Source organism: Oncorhynchus masou, chromosome 6 (genome assembly GCF_036934945.1).
Source record: "Oncorhynchus masou masou isolate Uvic2021 chromosome 6, UVic_Omas_1.1, whole genome shotgun sequence".
In the NCBI taxonomy this organism is placed as follows: domain Eukaryota; kingdom Metazoa; phylum Chordata; class Actinopteri; order Salmoniformes; family Salmonidae; genus Oncorhynchus; species Oncorhynchus masou.
In genome coordinates this window covers 82,755,501-82,776,348 of record NC_088217.1, presented here as the reverse complement: position 1 = coordinate 82,776,348, position 20,848 = coordinate 82,755,501, and the positions used below count along the sequence as shown (strand labels likewise).

Here is a 20,848-nt window from a genome sequence, read left to right as displayed (position 1 = left end):
CAGAGGCAGGCGCTGTGTCTGGAACAGCTGTCTCCACCAGTCGGTATCCTGTCGCATGTGATGGCACGTGTTGTTTGGATGGGGCTCCTAACATAATCAGCTTGAAGGAAGTGTGTGGATACCCCTCTTATTCCCTCCATCCCCTCCTCCTCCTTCTCTCCTCTGTACTACCGCACCTCATACCTCCTCTATGTCAGGGGCTGGATTCCTTCTCTCCTCTGTACTACCGCCCCTCATACCTCCTCTATGTCAGGGGCTGGATTCCTTCTCTCCTCTGTACTACCGCCCCTCATACCTCCTCTATGTCAGGGGCTGGACTTCTTGGCGGGAGAGCATGGTCACTGCCTCCCAAAGAGCTCCAGTGGAGGTTGGATTTGGATACCCGTTGGCGCTGCTCCACCCGTGTCATTTGTGCTCAGAGAGAATGTACTGTGATGTTGTGTAGTGTGTTCCAAAAGCAAAGGGCTTAGAAACATGGTACCAGTTAGTCTGCACAGTGTGCACATGTTGGGCAGAGGTGGGGATGGGAGTGTGCCATACAAACTACACTGCATGAGTTTAACTTTACCCCCAAGGCCATAGGTTAGGATGGAGCGAGGGTGCCACTCCTGTGCTACCACCCTGTTTTGCCCACCACATTGGCACCTCCTGGAATCTACATTGCAATAGCACTTGAGTTGAACAAAGGATAAATAAATAAATAAATAAATAAATAATAAATATAAGTACAAAAATAACACATAAGAGGAGGGGGGCTGGAGGAGGAGGAAGGGGAGGGGAAAACCGGGTGGGTGATACAAAAACAGAGGGAGGGAAAAAAAATAGAGGGAAACGTTTCAGCCAGATTCCACACATTTAGCCACCCACCTAGGAATAGGGTGTGTCACCAGTCCCCTCCCACCCCCACCCCTCTCCTATGCTGCAAGTATAGATGCTTCGTGGTCCGGTGGTCCTCTCCACTCCACAGTGTTTCCACGGAGCGCTGCACAAGCCCTAAATTGAGCTGCTACCTTAGTGAAGTTGTCCAGCATCCCTGTCCAGAGAGCTCTATTGCAGGCACCATGCTCCTCAGAGTCTCTCTCCTGCTCCTCTCTGGATCCATTCTCCTCAACTGCATCCCTGCACAGAGGATTAGAGGCAAGTGCACAGATTGGCCGTTCTGTAAAGTCAGGTGTTTTGTGTTTCTGGGTAGTATGGTTTTGTGTTACATGTTTTATGTATAGTTTTGATCATGCATATTATGTTTTTGCCAATGCATGTGTGATGGAAAGTGTTTTGGTGTTGTTGATGCTTATCATTGTGCATTGTGCACAATGCAAATGTTTTGCTGACTTTGCATGTGTTCTCCTAATGCCATTCACGTTGTATAGAAAGAAGTAGCTTGCCAAAACCAAATTGCAATGTGTACATGAGTAGGGTTTTCATGGTCCAGTTGGTCCAGTTTGTAATGTCCCATGAAATTATCTCAAAGTATTGACCAAAATGTTTAGGACATTGCATAATGTGTAGAGTTGTGCAGACTTGACTGCAGCGAAACCACAGTGTGAATGGCAGATGCTTTCATCCAAGTGATTTACTGACCATAAATGCAATGCATTTAGATTCAGGTGCAAAACCATTGTATATCTGTCTTGCAACTTGTAGCTGTGACTGTGCAAGATTTTAAAAAACGGAATGAAAAGCAGAAGTTTGGTTGTTACCGGTACGTAGATTATGTTTCCTTGAATTCTTTTCTGATGCTTTATTGTCTCACTGTAGAATTGTAATGTCTGATTGAAGCTTGATTTGCCTTTTGTTAGAGATCATGTTCAGATGATGATGAACTGTTTGAGCTACAGGACGTTCAGCAGCGTACCGATTGTTCCATTAAACATGCAATTATGCAATATGATGAATTTACTCTCCTAGAAATGAAAAGGGAAATGTCAGGCTATAACCAATGGATGATCGATACACTGTATTAGCTCACATGCAAACACTCGCCAATATCAAACATTTTTAGCGGCAGTGTGTATGTGAATAGTAAAACAACAGAAATTCATAGGAGTGAGGACGTTTAGCCTGTTCTCACTTGTAAAAAGGCTATTTTAGGCTTAGGGGTTAGTTTTATGGTTAGAATTAGGGTTAGGTTTAGGGTTTAAGGTTAGGTTAATGGTTTGGTTTAGTGTTCGGTAAAATAGGAATTTTAATGGGAATGAATTGTTGATGCCAAAAAAGTCCTCACAAGTATAGTAGGACATCGCTGTGTGTGTGTGTGTGTGTGTGTGTGCGTGTGTGTGTGTGTGTGTGTTGTGTGTGTGTGTGTGTGTGTGTGTGTGTGTATATATCTCTGCCTGTTGGTTGTCTTGGGGTGTTTCTTGGACAGGTTTCCATGATTAAAATAAAGTGAATCTGTGTGAGCGCCACTCTGTTTGTTGACTAGAAATCTTATACTAATGATCATTTTGCTGCTGTCCAGTGGACTTCCCTGAGGATGTAGCCTTGTGATTGCGGTGTCTATCAATGATACTCTAACACAGCTGGGAGGGGTTTGGTTTGGTTAGGTTTGGGTTTGGGCCAACATCTCCCCTCTGCACACTCCACAATGTCAGGCAGAGAGGCTTCTTGTTAAACAATACATGTTGTAGAAGATTCAAGTGTCCGCTTTGCCTTCCGTGCGGCGGTGTCTCCTTTCTGCACATTGTTGAGGTGTTACGTTATATTCCCGGAGTACATGCGGGGGCGGTGGGGGTACTTGTAAACGGGTAACATGTGTGTACCTGAGTATCTGAGCTCGGAGTATGTTGAAGCTGTGGTTGTGCAGGCAGCTGGAGACGTGGTTGTGCCCCCAGCTCTTCACGCATGGTCAAACTTCATTAGAGGAGATCAAAGAGTGACGACTCAGTCTCACACCAAGCCACTCATCAGTTGTGCTATAGTGCTCGGTGCAAATATACCCTACCTTCACGCTGTTTAACTACCATCTCTTTGGTGAGGATGGGAGCGGAGAGGCGGGGGCTGTTGTGCCCCACTACTGTGGCATGATGGGAAGCTATACGAATGAAAGGGTGAAGTTGGACTCATGCCAGATGGACACAGTCAAAGAGAATACAGTAGGAGTGCATGTGTGTGTTTTTCAACATGTAGAGCGTTGAGATCAAGTCCATCTAAATGTGACTGGACAATATATGCTATATGAACCCAGAGAAGCTATGAGGGACGATTTATGTTCCATATAGCCATGAGGTAAAATGCTCCTGGAGAATCGATTTAGAAAAGTAGTGTCTGGAGATTTAGGGGACTTTTGTTACAGATGTGTCATTTTAATTAAGAAGGTACAGGTATGCTCAATTTGGGAGAAATGGAAGGACCATGTTCCACAACAGAATGTACTGTAAGTGTTTCAAGGTTTGGTCTGAGTGAAGTTTGTTAGTCCCTTATTCAATATACAAAACAAACAAACACAACGATTTGGGATATTGCTGGAAGAGAAGTTGTTTCTGACTAACATATCTCAAAGTCTGCCAAAGGATTAGATGCTAGCTAGAATGTTTCCCTCAGCGCAATACCCTGAAGGCTGGCTGTTATTCACTTTATGGGTCATGCAACCAAACCAACTGTTTTCACTTGTGATCAGCCTCACACCGAGTTCTGCTCTTGGGTCAATCAGCTGCAGTTGGAATGCCTTCAACTATGAAACACCACATCCGTGCCAAGAAACCACCATGCATGATTACACATGTCTTAAGTGTCAAACTTCCATGCTTTTCCATCATTTGAGAAGGCAACAGGATGCCAATGCCAATCTGTAGAACAAACAACCCAAAGATAGCTTAAGAGACTGAAGACGGACACTGATGATAGCACACAATCTGTCTCCTGAAGATTCACAGCCAAATCAAACACGCCTTTGCTAATGCTTAAAAATCTATTTTTTTTTCTATACAACTTTTTTTACTGGGAATTCTTAATATCAACAATGCCTCTCTATCATATGAACTCAATGCATTTTATGCACACTTTGACAACAACAACATCGTGCCCGGGCGTGAGAGCCATCACCGTCTCAGAGGATTGGGTGATCTCGCTCTTTGAGGCCGATGTAAGAAAGCTCTAATCAGATCAATACCCTAAAGGCCGCGGGGGCGGTATTCCAGGGCGCGTTCTCAGAGCATGCGCAGAACAGCTGGCATATTCACTGTAATTTTCAACCTCTCCTTGTCCCAGTCTGTAATCCCCACATTTTTTAAGATGACTAATCAAATCAAAGTATATTTGTCACGTGCACCGAATACAACAGGTGTGAAATGCTTACTTACAGGCTCTAACCAATGGTGCGAAAGAAAAAGGTATGTGTGTGTGTGTGTGTGTAGGTAAGTAAAGAAATAAAACAACAGTAAAGAGACATTTGAAAAAAAGAGTAGCAAGGCTATATACAGACACCTGTTAGTCAGGCTTATTGAGGTAGTATGTACATGTTGGTATCGTTAAAGTGACTGTACATATATGATGAACAAAGAGTAGCAGTAGCATAAAAAGAGGGGTTGGCGGGTGGTGGGAAACAATGCAGATAGCCCGGTTAGCCAATGTGCGGGAGCAATGGTTGGTCGGGCCAATTTAGGTAGTATGTACATGAATGTATAGTTAAAGTGACTATGCATATAAGCTTAACAGAGAGTAGCAGCAGCGTAAAGAGGGATTGGGGGGGGGGGACACAATGCAAATAGTCCGGGTAACCATTTGGTTACCTGTTCAGGAGTCTTATTGCTTGGGGGTAAAAACTGTTGAGGAGCCCTTTTGTCCTAGACTTGGCACTCCGGTACCGCTTGCCATGCGGTAGTAGAGAGAACAGTCTATGACTGGGGTGGCTGGGGTCTTTGACAATTCTTAGAGCCTTCCTCTGACACCGCCTGGTGTAGAGGTCCTGGATGGCAGGCAGCTTTGCCCCAGTGATGTACTGGGCCGTACACACTACCGTCTGAAGTGCCTTGCAATTGCCTTGCAATTGCCGTACCAGGCAGTGATGCAACCGGTCAGGATGCTCTCGATGTTGCATTCCTGTTCTCAAGAACTCTAAGGCTTCATGCCACAATGACTACCACCCTGTAGAACTCCCTTCTGTAATCTTGAAGTGCTTTGAGAGGCTGGTTATGACACACATTAACTCCAACATCCCAGACACCCTAGACATACTCCAATTTGCATACCACCCCAACAGATCCATAGATGACGCAATCTCAATTGCTCTCCACACTGCCCTCACCCACCTAGACAAGAGGAATACCTGTGTGTGAATGCTGTTCATTGACTACAGCTCAGTGTTCAACACCATTGTCCCCTCTAAGCTCGTCTCCATGCTTAGGACTCTGGGTCTGAACTTCTCCCTCTGCAACTGGATGCTGGACTTTCTGACGGGCCGACCCCAGGTGGTGAGGGTAGGCAACATCACCTCCGTCATGCTGACCCTCAACACGAGGGCCCCACATGGGTGTGTGCTTAGTCCCCTCCTTTACTCCCGGTTCACCCACGACTGCGTGGCCACACACAACTCCAACACCATCATCAAGTTTGCTGATGAGACATCTGTGGTAGACCTGATCACCGGCGGCAATGAGTCCGCCTACAGGGTGGTGCCAGAGCAACAACCCCTCCCTCAAGACCAAGGAGCTGATAGTGGACTACAGGAAATGGAGGGGGCGAGTACACCCCCATCCACTTTGACGGGGCTGCAGTGGAGCAGGTCGAGAGCTTCAAGTTCCTCTGTGTCCAAATCATTAAAGACTTAAAATGGGCCAAAGACATGCGCACATTCGTGAAGAATGTGCAACAGCACCTCTTCCCCCTCGGGAGGTTGAAAAAGTTTGGCATGGGCACTCAAATCCTCAAAAAGTTCTACATCTGTACCATTGAGAACATCTTAACTGGCTGCATCACTGCCTGTTAAGGCAGTAGCACCGCCCTCGATTGCATAGCGCTACAGAGGGTGGTGCGGGCAGCCCAGTACCTCACTGGGACCATGCTCTCTGCCATACAGGACATCTATATCAGGCAGTGTGAAAGGAAGATCCGGAAAATCATTAAAGACACCAACCACCCAAGCCATAGACCATCCTCTCTGCTTCTGCAAGGCAAGCGGTACCGGTGCATTAAGTCTGACACCAACAGGATCTTGAACAGCTTCTATCCCCAAGCAATAAGACTGATAAATAGCTAACCAAATAGCTACAAGGACTATCTGAGTTAACCTTGTATCTTTACTGACTTTTAATCTCTATGCTCTATCTCTACTCACACACCCATTCACTCCATAATCTCCATAATCTGCTCACTCACGTATAATATGCACTCTACACGCACAAGCTGTTGCTACTCTGTTTATTATATATCCTAATGCTTAGTCACCATACCCCTGTACATATCTACCTCCATCACACCAGTATCCCTGCACATTGTAAATACAGTACTGTACTGGAACTGACCCTGTATGTAAGTATGCTTACTTACTTATTGTGTTCTTCATATTTATTGTGTGTTTTTTCTAGTATTACATTGTTATTGATTATTGCATTTTTGTTTGCAAGCAAGGCATTTCACTGTTCTTGTGCATGTGACATTAAAAATGTAAAACTTGAAACATTACTCAAGAGCAGGATAACTTTATTGACAACCGAACACAACATAGCTAAAAAGCTTTCCAGCATGAAGGGGCTATTTTTTATGCAGGTTGGGATTTATTGGTATGACTCATGTAATGGAGGCAGCTCTGCAGTGTGGTCACTACACTCACACTCTTAGAAAGAAGGAGAACCCTTTTTGGTTCCAGATATATCCCTTTTGGGAATGTAGAACCCTCTGTAGAAAGGGTTCTACATAGAACCCAAAAGGGTTCTAACTGGAAGCAAACAGGGTTATTCAAAGGGTTCTCCTGTGGGTACAGCCGAAGAACCCTTAAAGGTTCTAGATAGAAAAAATGTGCTAAGAGTGTAGCTGAGGTGCTAAGAGTGTATGATTTGAAACCTTACCCTAACATGAACCCTAACCTTAACCACACTTCTACAGTGGTTGCTCAAGTAAACGTTTTGGGATTATGCTGCGGGACATAGAGGTAATCTGTGGTTTAGTACGGTACCCTTACGCCTAACCCTAACCTTAAACTAAGACCCCCAAAAACAATCACATTTCTCCCATTCATTTTTACAATATAGCCAAATTATGACTTTGCAGCTGCACTCTTAGGAAAAAAAGGTGCTATCTAGAACCCAAAAGGGTTCTTCGACTGTCACCATAGGAGAACCCTTGGAAGAACCCTTTTGGTTCCAGGTAGAACCTTTTGGAGTTCCATGTAGAACCATTTCCACAGAGAGGTCTACATGGAACCCAAAAGAGCTACATAGAACCAAAAAGGGCTCTCCTATGGGGACAACCAAATAATCCTTTTGGAACCCTTTTTTTCTAAGGGTGTGGCGGAAATCTCTCAGTTCTGCCTCCAGGGAAAGATGGATGACAATACACGTCAACCTGCATTTTTGATGAGTAAGCCTTTCCACAAGCTTTAGTATACATTTATTGGTATTATGTAACATAATAATGTCTTCCACATTCTCCCCCTGTAGCTAGAATCATTCTTCATCTGTATGTCTCCACAAGGGGTGAAGTGGTCATCTGGTCCTCTATAAACACAGGAAAACACATTACAGTCCTTGTAAGTCTAGGGTCTCTTTAATAAAACCTTATGGATTTGCAGCTATAAAGCCAGAGACTGAAAACATCCTTCTTGTTAAATTAAAGGGAGTCAGCAATAACATGACAGGAGTCTTGAGGTAAGCACAGGTTATGTCATGTTGCCGGGGGAGGTACCTTTATTAATGACAGTTAGAATCAAAGGCGCCACTAGAAATATGATCCTAAAAAGCAGAAACATGACAAGCAAAACATCATTTCCCCCCTCCAATTATATTCCAAACAATTCAAGATTACTCTTTGGGGTGAAGCGGAGAAGGGAAATTAATTCAAGATTACTCTTTGGGGTTAAGCGGAGAAGAGAAATTAATTCAAGATTACTCTTTGGGGTTAAGCGGAGAAGAGAAATTTATTCAAGATTACTCTTTGGGGTTAAGCGGAGAAGAGAAATTAATTCAAGATTACTCTTTGGGGTTAAGCGGAGAAGAGAAATGGACACTAGTATCCATGTAAACAGTTAATTCACCCACACTGTGTAAAAAGTTGCGCAATGTTGTTCTGATTCAGCAAACCCAGTGGGCTTTTAAATTCTTCCAAACCAAACGTTCCTGGCAACTTCCGCAACACCACCACACAAATATGGTTGTTTGTTTGTTTTACACTTCCTCATGTGGTTCTACAGCTGCACCATCAAGAGCATCCTGACCGGTTGCATCACCGCCTGGTTTGGCAACTGCTCGGCATCTGACAGCAAGGCGCTACAGAGGGTAGTGCGAACGGCCCAGTACATCACTGGGGCCAAGCTTCCTGCCATCCAGGACCTATATAATAGGCGGTGTCAGAGGAAAGCCCATAAAATTGTCAGAGATTCCAATCACCCAAGTTATAGATTGTTTTCTCTGCTACTGCACAGCAAGCTGTCCCAGAGTGCCAAGTCTAGGACCAAAAGGCTCCTCAACAGCTTCTACCCCCAAGCCATAAGACTGCTGAACAATTCATAAAATCACCACCGGACAATTTACATTGATCCCCCCCTTTTTGTACACTGCTGCTACTCGCTGTTTGTTTGTTACCAGTGCATAGTCAATTCGCCCCCACCTACATGTGCAGATTACCTCAACTACCTTGCACACTTACTTGGTACCAGTGCCACCTGTATATAGCCTCGTTATTGTTATTCTTATTGTGTTACTTTTTATTATAACTTTTTATTTTAGTCTATCCCTGTAAATATTTTCTTCTTCTTGAACTGCACTGTTGGTTAAAACTTCTTAGGGCTGAGATCCTGCTAACGGGATCGATATGACAACAGCCAGTGAAAGTGCAGGGCACAAAATTCAAAACAAGAGAAATCTCATAATTAAAATTCCTCAGACATACAAGTATTTCACACCATTTTAAAGATACACTTCTTGTTAATCTCACCACAGTGTCCGATTTCAAATAGGCTTTATGGTTGAAAGCACCACAAACGATTATGTTAGGTCAGAGCCAAGTCACAGAAAAACACAGCTATTTTTCCAGCCAAAGAGAGGAGTAAAAAAAAATCAGAAATAGAGATAGAATTAATCACTAACCTTTGATCTTCATCAGTTGACACTCATAGGACTTCATCTTACACAATACATGTATTTTTTGTTCGATAAAGTTCATATTTATATCAAAAAATCTCAGTATACATGTTCAGTATTTATGTTCAGTAGTTCCAAAAACATCCAGTGATTTTGCAGAGAGCCACATCAATTTACAGAAATATTAATCATAAATGTTGATGAAAATACAAGTGTTATACATGGAACGTTAGATGCACTTCTCCTTAAAACAACCGCTGTGTCAGATTTCAAAAAAGCAAACCATGCAATAATCTGAGTACGGCACTCAGAGACCAAACAAGCCAAAAAGATATCCGCCATATTGTGTAGTCAACAGAAGTCAGAAATAGCCTTATAAATATTCACTTACCTTTGATCTTCATCAGAATGCACTCCCAGGAATCCCAGTTCCACAATAAATGTTTGTTTTTGATAATGTCCATCATTTATGTAAAAATTCCTCCTTGTTGTTAGCGTGTTCATCCCAGTAATCCAAATTCATGACGCACGAGCAGACGAAATGTCAAAACGTTCCATTACAGTCCGTAGAAACATGTCAAACGATATATAGAATCAATCTTTAGGATGTTTTTAACATAAATCTTCAATAATGTTCCAACCGGAGAATTCCTTTGTTGGAAGAATTGCGATGGAACAGAGATCGCTCTCATGTGAATGAGCGTCACGAGCTCAAGGAATTCTGGCAGACCTCTGACTCATTATTCCCCTCTTATTCGCCCCCACTTTACAGTAGAAGCATCAAACAAGGTTCTAAAGACTGTTGACATCTAGGAAGTGCAACATGACCAATATCCTACTGTATCTTCAATAGGGAATGAGTTGAAAGACGACCAACCTCAGATTTCCCACTTCCTGGTTGGATTTTTTCTCATGTTTTTGCCTGCTATATGAGTTGTGTTATACTCACAGAAATCATTCAAACAGTTGTAGAAACTTCAGAGTGTTTCCTATCAAAATATACTAATAATATGCATACATTGGCAACTGGGACTGAGTAGCAGGCAGTTTACTCTGGGCACCTTATTCATCCAAGCTACTCAATACTGCCCCAGCCATAAGAAGTTAAGTAAGCATTTTACGGTAAAGTCTACACTTGTTCTATTCGGCGCATGTGACAAATAAAGTTTGATTTGATTGAAGAGGTTCGTGGGTCATCGATAATGAAGGCACCAATATTATATCCAAGGTTCATCCCAAGTTTGCTCTGTGAATGGGAGTGATTAGGCTATCGTTAAAACCTAATTAATGCTCTGAGTGATGATTGGGGTTAGCTGGAGTGACAGAACGCTCGCCCTGCCTCTTGCCTGCATGGGCATTAAAAGGGTGGGCTGTTGACTGATGTGTGTGACGACAAAAAACTGCCACAACATCCTTTCCCGAACACCATCTTGATCCCCTTTATGTGGCATTTTAAGCCTGCTTTTCATTAGCATTTAACAGCCTCTTTAACCGAGCAGCCGAATCAGTCCAGTTCCTGCATGGTGGGAAATGGGAACCTGGTGGACAAGGGAAAGCCTTTTCCAAAGCTAAAGAGTCGTATTACCAGGTTCAAATGAGCTCCATTACTCATGTTTAGGACATTTCCCAGACAGCTATTTAGCCTCTGTTCTTTAATAATGACTTTTCTGAACTCTTTGGAGCTCAACCTTCAAGAGTTACATCCTCCATTGCATTTCACCTTCTAATTTGACCTCTCCTGTGCTTACGCACTCCCACAAGCCTGACAATATCAGTGGGTTTAAAGTCCTTTGGGTTTATCCTAATAGTCCAATTTTATGACTGATGAAGGGAATCAAGTATCCCATCTCCTGTATGCGTTCAGGGTAATATTGGCTGCAGTTGAAGAGTACTGCAGTCTGTTTCCTGAACCACAAACACAATCCTGTTTGATTAATCCCTTGGGTACCTGGGGAGAGGCAGCTGTTTATCTTGCAATTACCCCTAAATTAATCTGTGTCCAGAAGCTTTTCTAAATGCAGCACTTATAGATGCAATTCACAAATGCTCTGCACAGTATTTGCAATCTGCTCATGTTCATGTGAGGTGCTGAAGGTTGGCTGTGATGGAATGCACTAGCATCTTTAGGTACTATGCACCACAGTTCAACTAATCATATCCACAATGCAATTCAACTGTATTATTCTACTTGTTGCCCTTTAACAGTGAGAAGACAGAACATGAAGGTTCGCATCAACGCTACGGGCGACACCATCGTGATGAAGTTTGTCCGTCCCAACCCTGACACCAAGCTGGAGGGCTACATCCTGGGCTACGGCAGCAGCATGTTCTCTAAACAGTTCATCCAGCTGCCTGAGAATGGAGAGCCCTACGAGACTGAGATAGGTAAGACCAGTCTATGGTAAGACCACACACACACACACACTAACCTATTGACTTTCAGGGATTCGTCAGATAGTCATAACATAACAGTGTATATTGTGACTCCAACATACGACAGTGTGGGGAGAAACCGTTCCTCTGAGAAACCCAGCAACCTGTCTTTGTAGAGCACAGAGATTCTCCAAACAGGGTGAAAAGGACAGGAGTTACAAGCATGCCACAGTGTTGACTTTCCTCTTTAAAACCCTTTCCTGCAGCTCAATGGGTTCCATTCATCATCAACCACAGCCTCTCATGAGATACATCCCAGCATCCCAGCCCACTACGGCACCTTAGCAGGGCAGCACAGGGCCAGTGGAAGATTACTTTACAGCTTGTGTAGATCATCTATTGAGCGTGAAACCACATGCTTATGTTAGAATTCGAATGATACGCTGTTGATTATTTTTCTTGATACTCCCACTCACTAAAATCACTTGAGTTAAAGTAAACATCGGAGTGTTTTCATAATTAAATCAAACAAATAAGGTTCCTTTATTACTGTTTTGTGTTGATCTGCTCGGATTTATGATCGGCACGAAATGAGAGCAGGTCAGGAACAGGTTTCCTCTTGTTGTATGAAAAGGTCTCAATGGCCAGTGGCTATGAAGTGTTAGAGTAGAAAGGAAACAGAGACTAAAGAGAATAGAACAACTCCCTTGGCTGGCTCCCCAATCAGTGAAAGGGGCGCTGTTTGTTCAATGCGGAACTGCTTTTTAGTCACTTTTCCTTGAGCCCTTTCACCTGTGTGAGAGAACAGAAGTGATCAAACATCATTTCTCACTGGTACAAGCTATGACCTTCCACGTACAAAAACAACGACGACAAAGAGCTGAGTTAAATTGGTCTCAGGTGCCCTTCCAGAACACCTGAGAGAGCCCAGAGGGATCCAACAAGAGAGCAGAGGGTAGACAGAACCTTCTCAGCAACAATGACACACATAGTAGTCCAATAGGATATGGTTGTGTTACTGTGACTCTCTGGGATCCTCTTCTGTGCTGACTCTTAACTTATTTAAAGTGTTTCCTCACACCCAACAGTTTGCTTTTTTTTAAGCAACCAAGTGACTATCATTTGTCCAATGCCCCACCCATAACATTGTGCCAGCTTCGATCCATGCCAGCCTGCTCCTGCTCCTGGCATGCCAGTTCAGGTGCTCTGGCTTTATGTTAATCCATTGAACACCAGGACCTAGTCAGGTCCTTAGTGCTCCACCCTTCACATCCTGTCTATTTTGTTCTGTATAGTTATTCATTAATGAGCTCGCCATTCTCATGCAATAGAAACACAATATTTTTGGATCACTGTTTTTATAGCACATTGAATCCAAGCGGCCAGATGTGTCTTAACTGGGCTCCAGATTCATACCCATATTTCACCCCTCCTAGCTAGCCTCGGACACTGTTTGCATTTGGGAAAGTATTATAACAATAGACAACTGTTAGATTGTGGGTGGATAATATAAACCCCTTAGAGAATTTATTGTATGTATTAAAGTCTCTGCAGGTTGGACAACGTTCCATTGTTCCGAGGAGTTCATGCAACTCAACTGCATTTCAATTTACCATCCGAACGACTGTTTGTTTTCATCTGTTGTGTCCTTAAAGTCAAGCTCTTTCATCTGTGTATCTGTTCTGTTTCTGTTTACAGCTGATTTGAATAGTTTCAGCCCATCTCCTTAACACCAGAGACCTGGCTGGTTAGTGACTCACCAGGCATCAGCAGGACTCTTTCTTCCCAAACCCTTCTTTCACTGCCCAGGACAATATTCCCCCCCTTCTGGTATATACCTTTTTCCATGACAGAGAAATCAATGTGACAACGTTTTACTTTTAACCTTTCAGACGCTGAACCCAAGTATCTTGTTGCTGTCCAGCCAATCCCGAGCAACGACGTAAAGAAACAATGCACAGGTACCTGCGGCAGTCTGTCTACGCATCTAAAAGGTTAAATCAGGTCATCAAATCTGTTGCAAATATAGTGTATGACCCTTGACCTTTGTCCTCACAGGAAAGGTCAACCTGGAGAAGCCACTCCACCTGGTTATTGGCTCCGTCACCCCAACCTCTGTGCTGCTGTCCTGGGGAACCTTCCTGAAGACGCCCTACGAAGCAGGCAACATCATGAACGACTGTTTGGAAGACGGGTGAGTTATACCCTACCGCACCGCCAGCCAGGCATCTGGTTCCAGTTCCATGTTGCATTTCTCAGGCCAAAGCTTCCACAGAAACAGCCTCACTCAGCTCAAAATGGATGACAGGTGAATACAGTTACACACTGTTAAGGCATTCAGACTATCTGCTTTTCACAAAAGAGAAGGATCTAGTTGAAATCAGGTGCACACACTGAGATCTGAATACCAGGCTGTTATTGCTAGCTATATATAAAGATGACATACTGTATGGAGGCTTGACTAGATTTAAACTCATACCCTGCATTCAATGTACTGTGCCGTCGAACCTTGGAGGATTTATGACGCATAACAGTTCTGTAGAGAAACGTTGAGAAAGTGTGCCATTTATTTTCTATGGAAAATGGAGCATGGGAATGGACCGAGGTCTTTTCCAACACAGGTGTGTGCAGGAGTTGACTGAGAATACATGGACTGTACTGCTGGGACACAAACACACTTTTCCATCACTCGATTTATGCTCCACCTTAAATACATTCTTGAATTTCCCCCACTCCGTAAGTTGGAGGAGTCGTTGGAAATCTCGACCTAAGTTACAGCTGAGAGTTCCCCCTTCTATCTGGTGGCTTATTAAAAGCTAATATCAGTTCCTTCTGTTTACTGCTTGGCTACAGCCGGCAACGCTACCCAGAAAGACAATCCCTGAGGGCATGAAAAGGGATCAGTTGACACTGACGAGATGACCTGAGATATCGGAGCCAGAATTAACAATAGCTAACGGAGGAAGCTTGTTTAACATATTAGTCACTATGGTTCATCAGACCACAGCCGTAGAGCTGGAATAGCCACCCATACTGTATGATGTTGAGCACGCCTGCTGTGCTTTGCTGGTCGATGAGAAAAGAAGGCAGAATTTTCCAAAGGTTAGAGTTTGCCATAAAGATGCACAGCTACTGTACAAGAATCAGCATGTTGTTTACTGTGCCTTGTTTGTCCCTCCCATGCAGACACTACACTGTCCGCTACAGGGAGAGGAACAGGAAGTGGATCTACCAGACCTGCCCCACCAGCGACACTGTGGTTGACAACCTGAAGCCCGACACCCCATATGAGTTTGGGGTCCGCTCCAACAAAGACGAACGCAGCGGAATCTGGAGCAAGCCTGTCATTCACAAAACCAACATGGGCGCAGGGTTGGGTAGGTTACTTTCTACATGTAATAGTTACTAGTTACCTGTCCAAAATTGTAATCAGTAATGTAACTTTTGAATTACCCAAACTCAGTAACGTAATCTGATTACTTTCAGTTACTTTTGGATTACTTTCCCCTTAAGAGGCATTAGAAGAAGACAAAAAGGGTCCATCAAACACATTTGTAGTGTCATCAAAGTGGTCTCTGACTTGTGGTCAGACTTGCTCAAGTGGAACAAACGTAAACTTACCGGCTTCTTTTCAATGCTGAATTGAATGCCGTTGAGAAAACAGAAAGGTGTCATAATGTATTTATTTTTTGAGCAAACATCCTTTCCGAATTTAAAAATAATCCAAGAAGTAGTCATCTACTTTTTAAAACGTATCTGTAATCTGATTACAATATTGCAGCTGGAAATGTAACGGATTACATTGACAGTTACTTCCCAACCCTGCATGGGCGGTATGTACATCATACTTAAGAAAGTGAAAATCAGAGAGTTCAGGCAGTACCTCCTTGTTTTATTTTTGAAGAAGTCTGTAAGAAATCTTTGTGTCTCAAGAACAAAAAATAAAACATTCATATCATGTGAGCCATTTTGTGCTTCGTTCCTACTTGCCAGACTTTCAAAAGATGACCTACCGACACTCTCTTCTCAGAATAGCAATTGTTTACATCTTCTTCTCCATGTTTTGCAGACAAAAGCGTCCAGAAACCCTACAAGCACCGGACCCCTATTGTGAAGCCAATGGTATGTGCTGTGTTTGTTGGCCATACAGCATAAGAACCTATGACCTACGGGACTCTCAGTCTCTGTACTAAATCGCTTCCACAGGCATACGTATTCTCTCACTACAACTTTACCCTACCACTCATTTTTATTTCTTCAAGAAAATATATTTTTATTTCCTGCTGTCACTGTGGAGGGAGAATATACAAATGTGGTGAGAGAGGGTGAGAAGCAGAGCATAGCTGAGCTGTATATGTAACGGCGTTCTTCGTTTGTCGAAAGAGAGTCGGACCGAAATGCAGCGTGTTGGTTACTGATGTTTTTTAATGAAACAAATGACGAATACAATGAAAATAACTGAGACAAATACAAAACAACAAAACGGAACGTGAAACCTAATTACAGCCTATCTGATGAAACTACACAGAGACAGGAACAATCACCCACGAAATACACAGTGAAACCCAGGCTACCTAAATACGGTTCCCTATCAGAGACAACAAGAATCACCTGACTGATTGAGAACCGCTTCAGGCAGCCAAACCTAAACTAAACACACCCCTAATCAACCACAATCCCAATACCTACAAAAACCCCAATACGACAACACAATAACATAAACCCATGTCACACCCTGGCCTGACCAACTAATTAACTAAAACACAAAATACTAAGACCAAGGCGTGACAGTATAAGACCAGAGTAGAGTCAATAAACTGCTGTCTGCTTACCCTGTCTGACCCCAGCACCCGGCCTGAGAGACTCTTTAATGTGGGTTTAAGAGGGTCACCCTCACAGCCCAGCTGTGACAGGCAGAACATCGCAAATCAACACATGACGCGCTCGCGCTGACATAGTCTTTCTGCCTACTCACAATCAATCAATCAGATGTATTTATTTCTAAAGCCCTTTTTACATCAGCAGAAACCCAGCCTAATCCTTTTTCCAATCTCTTTCATGGTGGCTATTTTGATTTTGTAGCTTATATGCAAGTGTGACTGTCATACGGCCCTTGATCTCTCATGTGAGTGAGTGAGTGAGTGAGTGAGTGAGTGAGTCTAAGTCCGGTACCAGTAAGTGAAGTGTAGACAGCAGACCATAAATGTTTTCTGGTGAAATGTCTTTTCCAGGCAGAAGTCAGGAGTGATGTATGTGCCGTTAAGGGAGGTTGAAGGGCACGTTAGGTACGCTAGATGTCTCAAGGGAGACTCCCAGTGATGTAGCACTCAAGGGGAGACAGCACAAAGCACAACGCTATCCTCACCATATAACGAAAACATGACTTTAGCACGGGTAGCGTATTAGCGTTGACATATGAACTGTGGCTGTGGATCTGGTGGCAATAAAACCGTCCACCAACTGTAGATTGTTTTTGTTTCTCAGAAACCACCCATGTCCCGTGCACTTTTCCCACCTCGTCCAGGTAAGCCATTTCCGTGTAATCACTTGAAACCAGAACTTTTATATTGCATCCAAATGAAACAGCGAGGAATGCTACATGTCCATATGCATGTCCAGGCAACACCGTTACCTAAGCTTTATTCCAATGTACAGGAATGTAGAATATGTCATGATATTGTTCCAGGTGTATAAGTCCAGACAGCTAAATGCTACCAACCCTTGTTACACCTGTTTTCTGAGGATATAGATGCATATTACACTGTTTTACACTGTTTTAATATGGTAATGCCTTTACACTGTTTTGATATGGTAATGCCTTTACACTGTTTTAATAATTTAATATGCCTATGTAATGTAAAGTGTTGGTTTACAGCATCACTACTTTAGACATAGGGAGTATGTTGCAGCTACTTGAAATCCTACCTATCTCCTCTTGATTCCCTTTCTCTCCCAGCTATTCACAATAAGACTCAGCCAAGACTCCCTCTGACCAAAAACCAAGGTTTCCCAGGAGCTCCCAAGACCGCTTTTGGTGATTCCTCTCTCTCTCATTCTAAAGCACTTCACTTTTCACATTGTTTTTTTATTGTTGCCAAAAACACTACTATTTTCACTGTCTTTAAAGACCTTCTGTGGTCAAACACATTTCCTGCCCTACACCTTCGCTACCTTTGCACCTTGTTCCTATTCACACTTTATGAAACGTGATATTATTTTCTACAGCACCACCAGAGAGACACCTGGAAGCTAGGCCTGACCCCCGCTCCAATGAGCCTCAATGGCCACAGTTCCCACTGGGTAAACAGCGACTGACATTTTGAATCATATCAAGCTTTATTCGCAGTCAGTCATCGCTTGGCTATGTCCACTACGCTGCTGCGAGGGGAGGGGTGGGCTGGGGTGGGGGGTGAGAACCGCAGCTGTTCGTTGTGATTGGCTGCATGCTGGCATGCCTTGAGTCCACTGAGAGGTAGAAAGTCCCTGGATCGTGGAGATGGTGGTGGCACAGGACGGTGCCGCCACAGAGTTGGAAGTATGCGCGTAGGTTTCTGCCAGAGCAAATGCGAAGGGCACGCATGACGGGGATTTTGTTTTGCTTAGACCTCAGGCGCTGTGAGAGGATTGGCTTCTTATTTTGCTCAGTTTCCCTCCATACTGTATCAGTCCAACTCTGCACTTTACCTTTACCCCTCTCTCTCTCTTCCACTCTCTTTCTTTCACCCATAGCTCATCCATTGATCTATTCATCCATCCTTTTTCAATTGTTCTGCTGTTTGTTCTTCTCATGTCTATCCCCACAACCTCTGCGACTCTCTCTCTCTACAGCAGTGTCCACCAAAATCCATCATTTCATATGTTTGTGTCCACACACCATGACGTCTTTCTTGACATCAGTCATCTCAATCATCTCTCTCCATGTTTCATCCCTGTCATCTCATTGGTTTACAGAGTTGTTGCACTTAAAGCCAGTGGCGATGCTGGGTTTAAACAGTCTGCATGACAACACTGCATGCAAAAAAACGTGCTTGAATTTCCCATTAGGGAAAGGCAGCACAAAGTTGCCCTGTACCCCTTCTGTCCCTCTAAATACTCCTTCCAATTATATTTTTAAGACTTTGTGTGTATTTCAATGAGGTACAACTACATTATGTGACAAAGTTAAATCAACCTGAATCCACTATTTTAAAAAGATAAATAACTACAATCTTATACAGTCAATGAAAGGCATTCAGAGACATTCATCTCAGAGCCAAAGAGATTGATTTGAATGCCTGTCTATGAACTGTTGATATTGACCTCAAATATTTGGCATCAAAATGTTCCATAAGGTATGTCTTTATATGACTCCATAGATTCCAGTCCCCATAATCAAAGTTGACCTCCCTCTTCTCTCTCACCCAGATGGAGGAAACAGTATTAGAAATGCTTCCTCTCATCTCGTGGACCTCCCTCCTGCCCCCCCCCAACTCCTACCCAACAAAACCCCCAGTACCTCATCTGCCACCCCTGTCCTTAACAACCCCTCTCCACCCGGTGAAAAGCAACAGGGAAAGACCCAACCCAGGGGACCTACTAGCGCCACAGTGAAGACACATAACCCTTCCTCTGGTAATTTCCACCTTTCAACTCTCTTTTACCTTCTACTTATTTGAAAAAGTCTGTAATGTCATGTTAAGGGCATCAGAGTATACTGTGGTACCCCTCAAAAAAGTGATCTAAAATGCCTAACTCTCTTTGGAGAAAACGCCTGGATGTTTACTGAAACAGAAAGACGTACTGGTATCTAAAGCTATTAGGGACATTTAAACTTTATATGAAGTGAGGCAGGAATCCTTTGCTTTCCTTTACTCAATGGGTAGTCTTTGAGAGTGCTGCCCGGGTAACAGATAGAGCTTCCTTGCCTGTCTTGAATTTCTCTACAGACCACTGTAACCCAACCCTCCAGAAACAGATAAAACCATTTTTTCTCCACACAGCTCTCAGCGAATCACAGAAAGGAGCATCACTGCTAACCCCCGCCCTGGGCAGTGAGAAAGCCAATAATAACAACTTGGGTAACGATGACCTCATCGTATGAATGCCCTCACTGTGTTTTGCCTCAGCTGGTCTACGTACACTCCGCTGTCTGTCTGCTGTCCACTGTGTCAAGGTCATCTCAGACCACAGCTTCAGTGTTGTTGTCCAGCTTTAATGCACACTCATTGGTCCTCAGCTTCAGTGCTGTTGTCCAGCTTTAATGTACACTCATTGGTCCACAGCTTCAGTGTTGTTGTCCAGCTTTAATACACACTCATTGGTCCACAGCTTCAGTGCTGTTGTCCAGCTTTAATGCACACTCATTGGTCCACAGCTTCAGTGTTGTTGTCCAGCTTTAATGTACACTCATTGGTCCACAGCTTCAGTGTTGTTGTCCAGCTTTAATGCACACTCATTGGTCCACAGGTCATGATCAAGAGTTGGACTGAATGCCCGTGATTGCACCATCCACCACATTATCAACCACATTACTGCATTATCCATATCTGCATGGCATACACAATCTGACAGTCATGGTTACGCTGCACTGCTTAGCCCCAGCAGCATCTATGACTCTATTCCTCAAGATTGTGGAAGCTTTAGGATGAAAAATGCTTGAAATATCCTACAGTAAATATTGTTAGTAAATATTGTTAGTAAATACAGTAAATATTGTTAATATTGCGTCACTAAATTAATTAAAATTACACAAAAAAACATGCAACACTTATAACAACAAGGCTGACATGAGTTAAGAGCTCATGTTAGGGAACTACAGTAGATGCCTTCAATCAAACCACACTATTGAATGCTGCAGATTTATTTGAGAGATCACTGATTGAATCATCCTCACTAACCCCACTATTCCACTCCTAAGGGCCGTGGCTCCCAGCACACCTGAATGGCACAACAGCATGGTCTTTAACATTGAGACTACACATTGTAACAGGTTCTACAATTGTTTTTGTGGTTTTCTAGGTCAAGGCAGCCAGAGAAATTTGAAACCCCATGGCCCGGCCATCACACTGATAGCCAGGACCATGAAGTCTCCTGCTGCCACAAACCCTCTCTTTCCCTTCACTGATGGCTCAAGACAAGATACCCCATCCTCCTCCTCTTCTTCCTCATCCTCCTCCTCATCCCTTCTTCACAGGTCTAATAACTCATCACAGACCTCCAGAACAACAGGGGGTAATGGAATCTCTCTCCCTCCCCTTTTCCTTCCT

The 20,848-nt window shown here is 43.5% G+C and overlaps 1 protein-coding gene across 12 annotated transcripts in view; it reads left to right on the top strand.

The window, feature by feature from the left end:
• Positions 1-957: 957 nt before the first annotated feature.
• Positions 958-20,848, top strand: part of LOC135542800 (target of Nesh-SH3-like) — a 33,144-nt gene continuing 13,253 nt past the window's right edge. For 3 of the 12 annotated variants that reach the window (XM_064970010.1, XM_064970008.1, XM_064970005.1), the window contains exons 1-12: positions 958-1,137; positions 11,436-11,615; positions 13,496-13,564; positions 13,662-13,797; positions 14,790-14,980; positions 15,673-15,725; positions 17,088-17,127; positions 17,560-17,637; positions 17,829-17,903; positions 19,008-19,214; positions 19,583-19,660; positions 20,601-20,813. In XM_064970010.1, coding sequence (XP_064826082.1) covers positions 1,062-1,137; positions 11,436-11,615; positions 13,496-13,564; positions 13,662-13,797; positions 14,790-14,980; positions 15,673-15,725; positions 17,088-17,127; positions 17,560-17,637; positions 17,829-17,903; positions 19,008-19,214; positions 19,583-19,660; positions 20,601-20,813 — 1,396 coding nt within the window. In that variant the 5' untranslated portion in view covers positions 958-1,061. The remainder of the gene's footprint in view (positions 1,138-11,435; positions 11,616-13,495; positions 13,565-13,661; positions 13,798-14,789; positions 14,981-15,672; positions 15,726-17,087; positions 17,128-17,559; positions 17,638-17,828; positions 17,904-19,007; positions 19,215-19,582; positions 19,661-20,600; positions 20,814-20,848) is intronic. The other 9 variants (XM_064970014.1, XM_064970013.1, XM_064970012.1 and 6 more) reach the window with 5 other exon arrangements.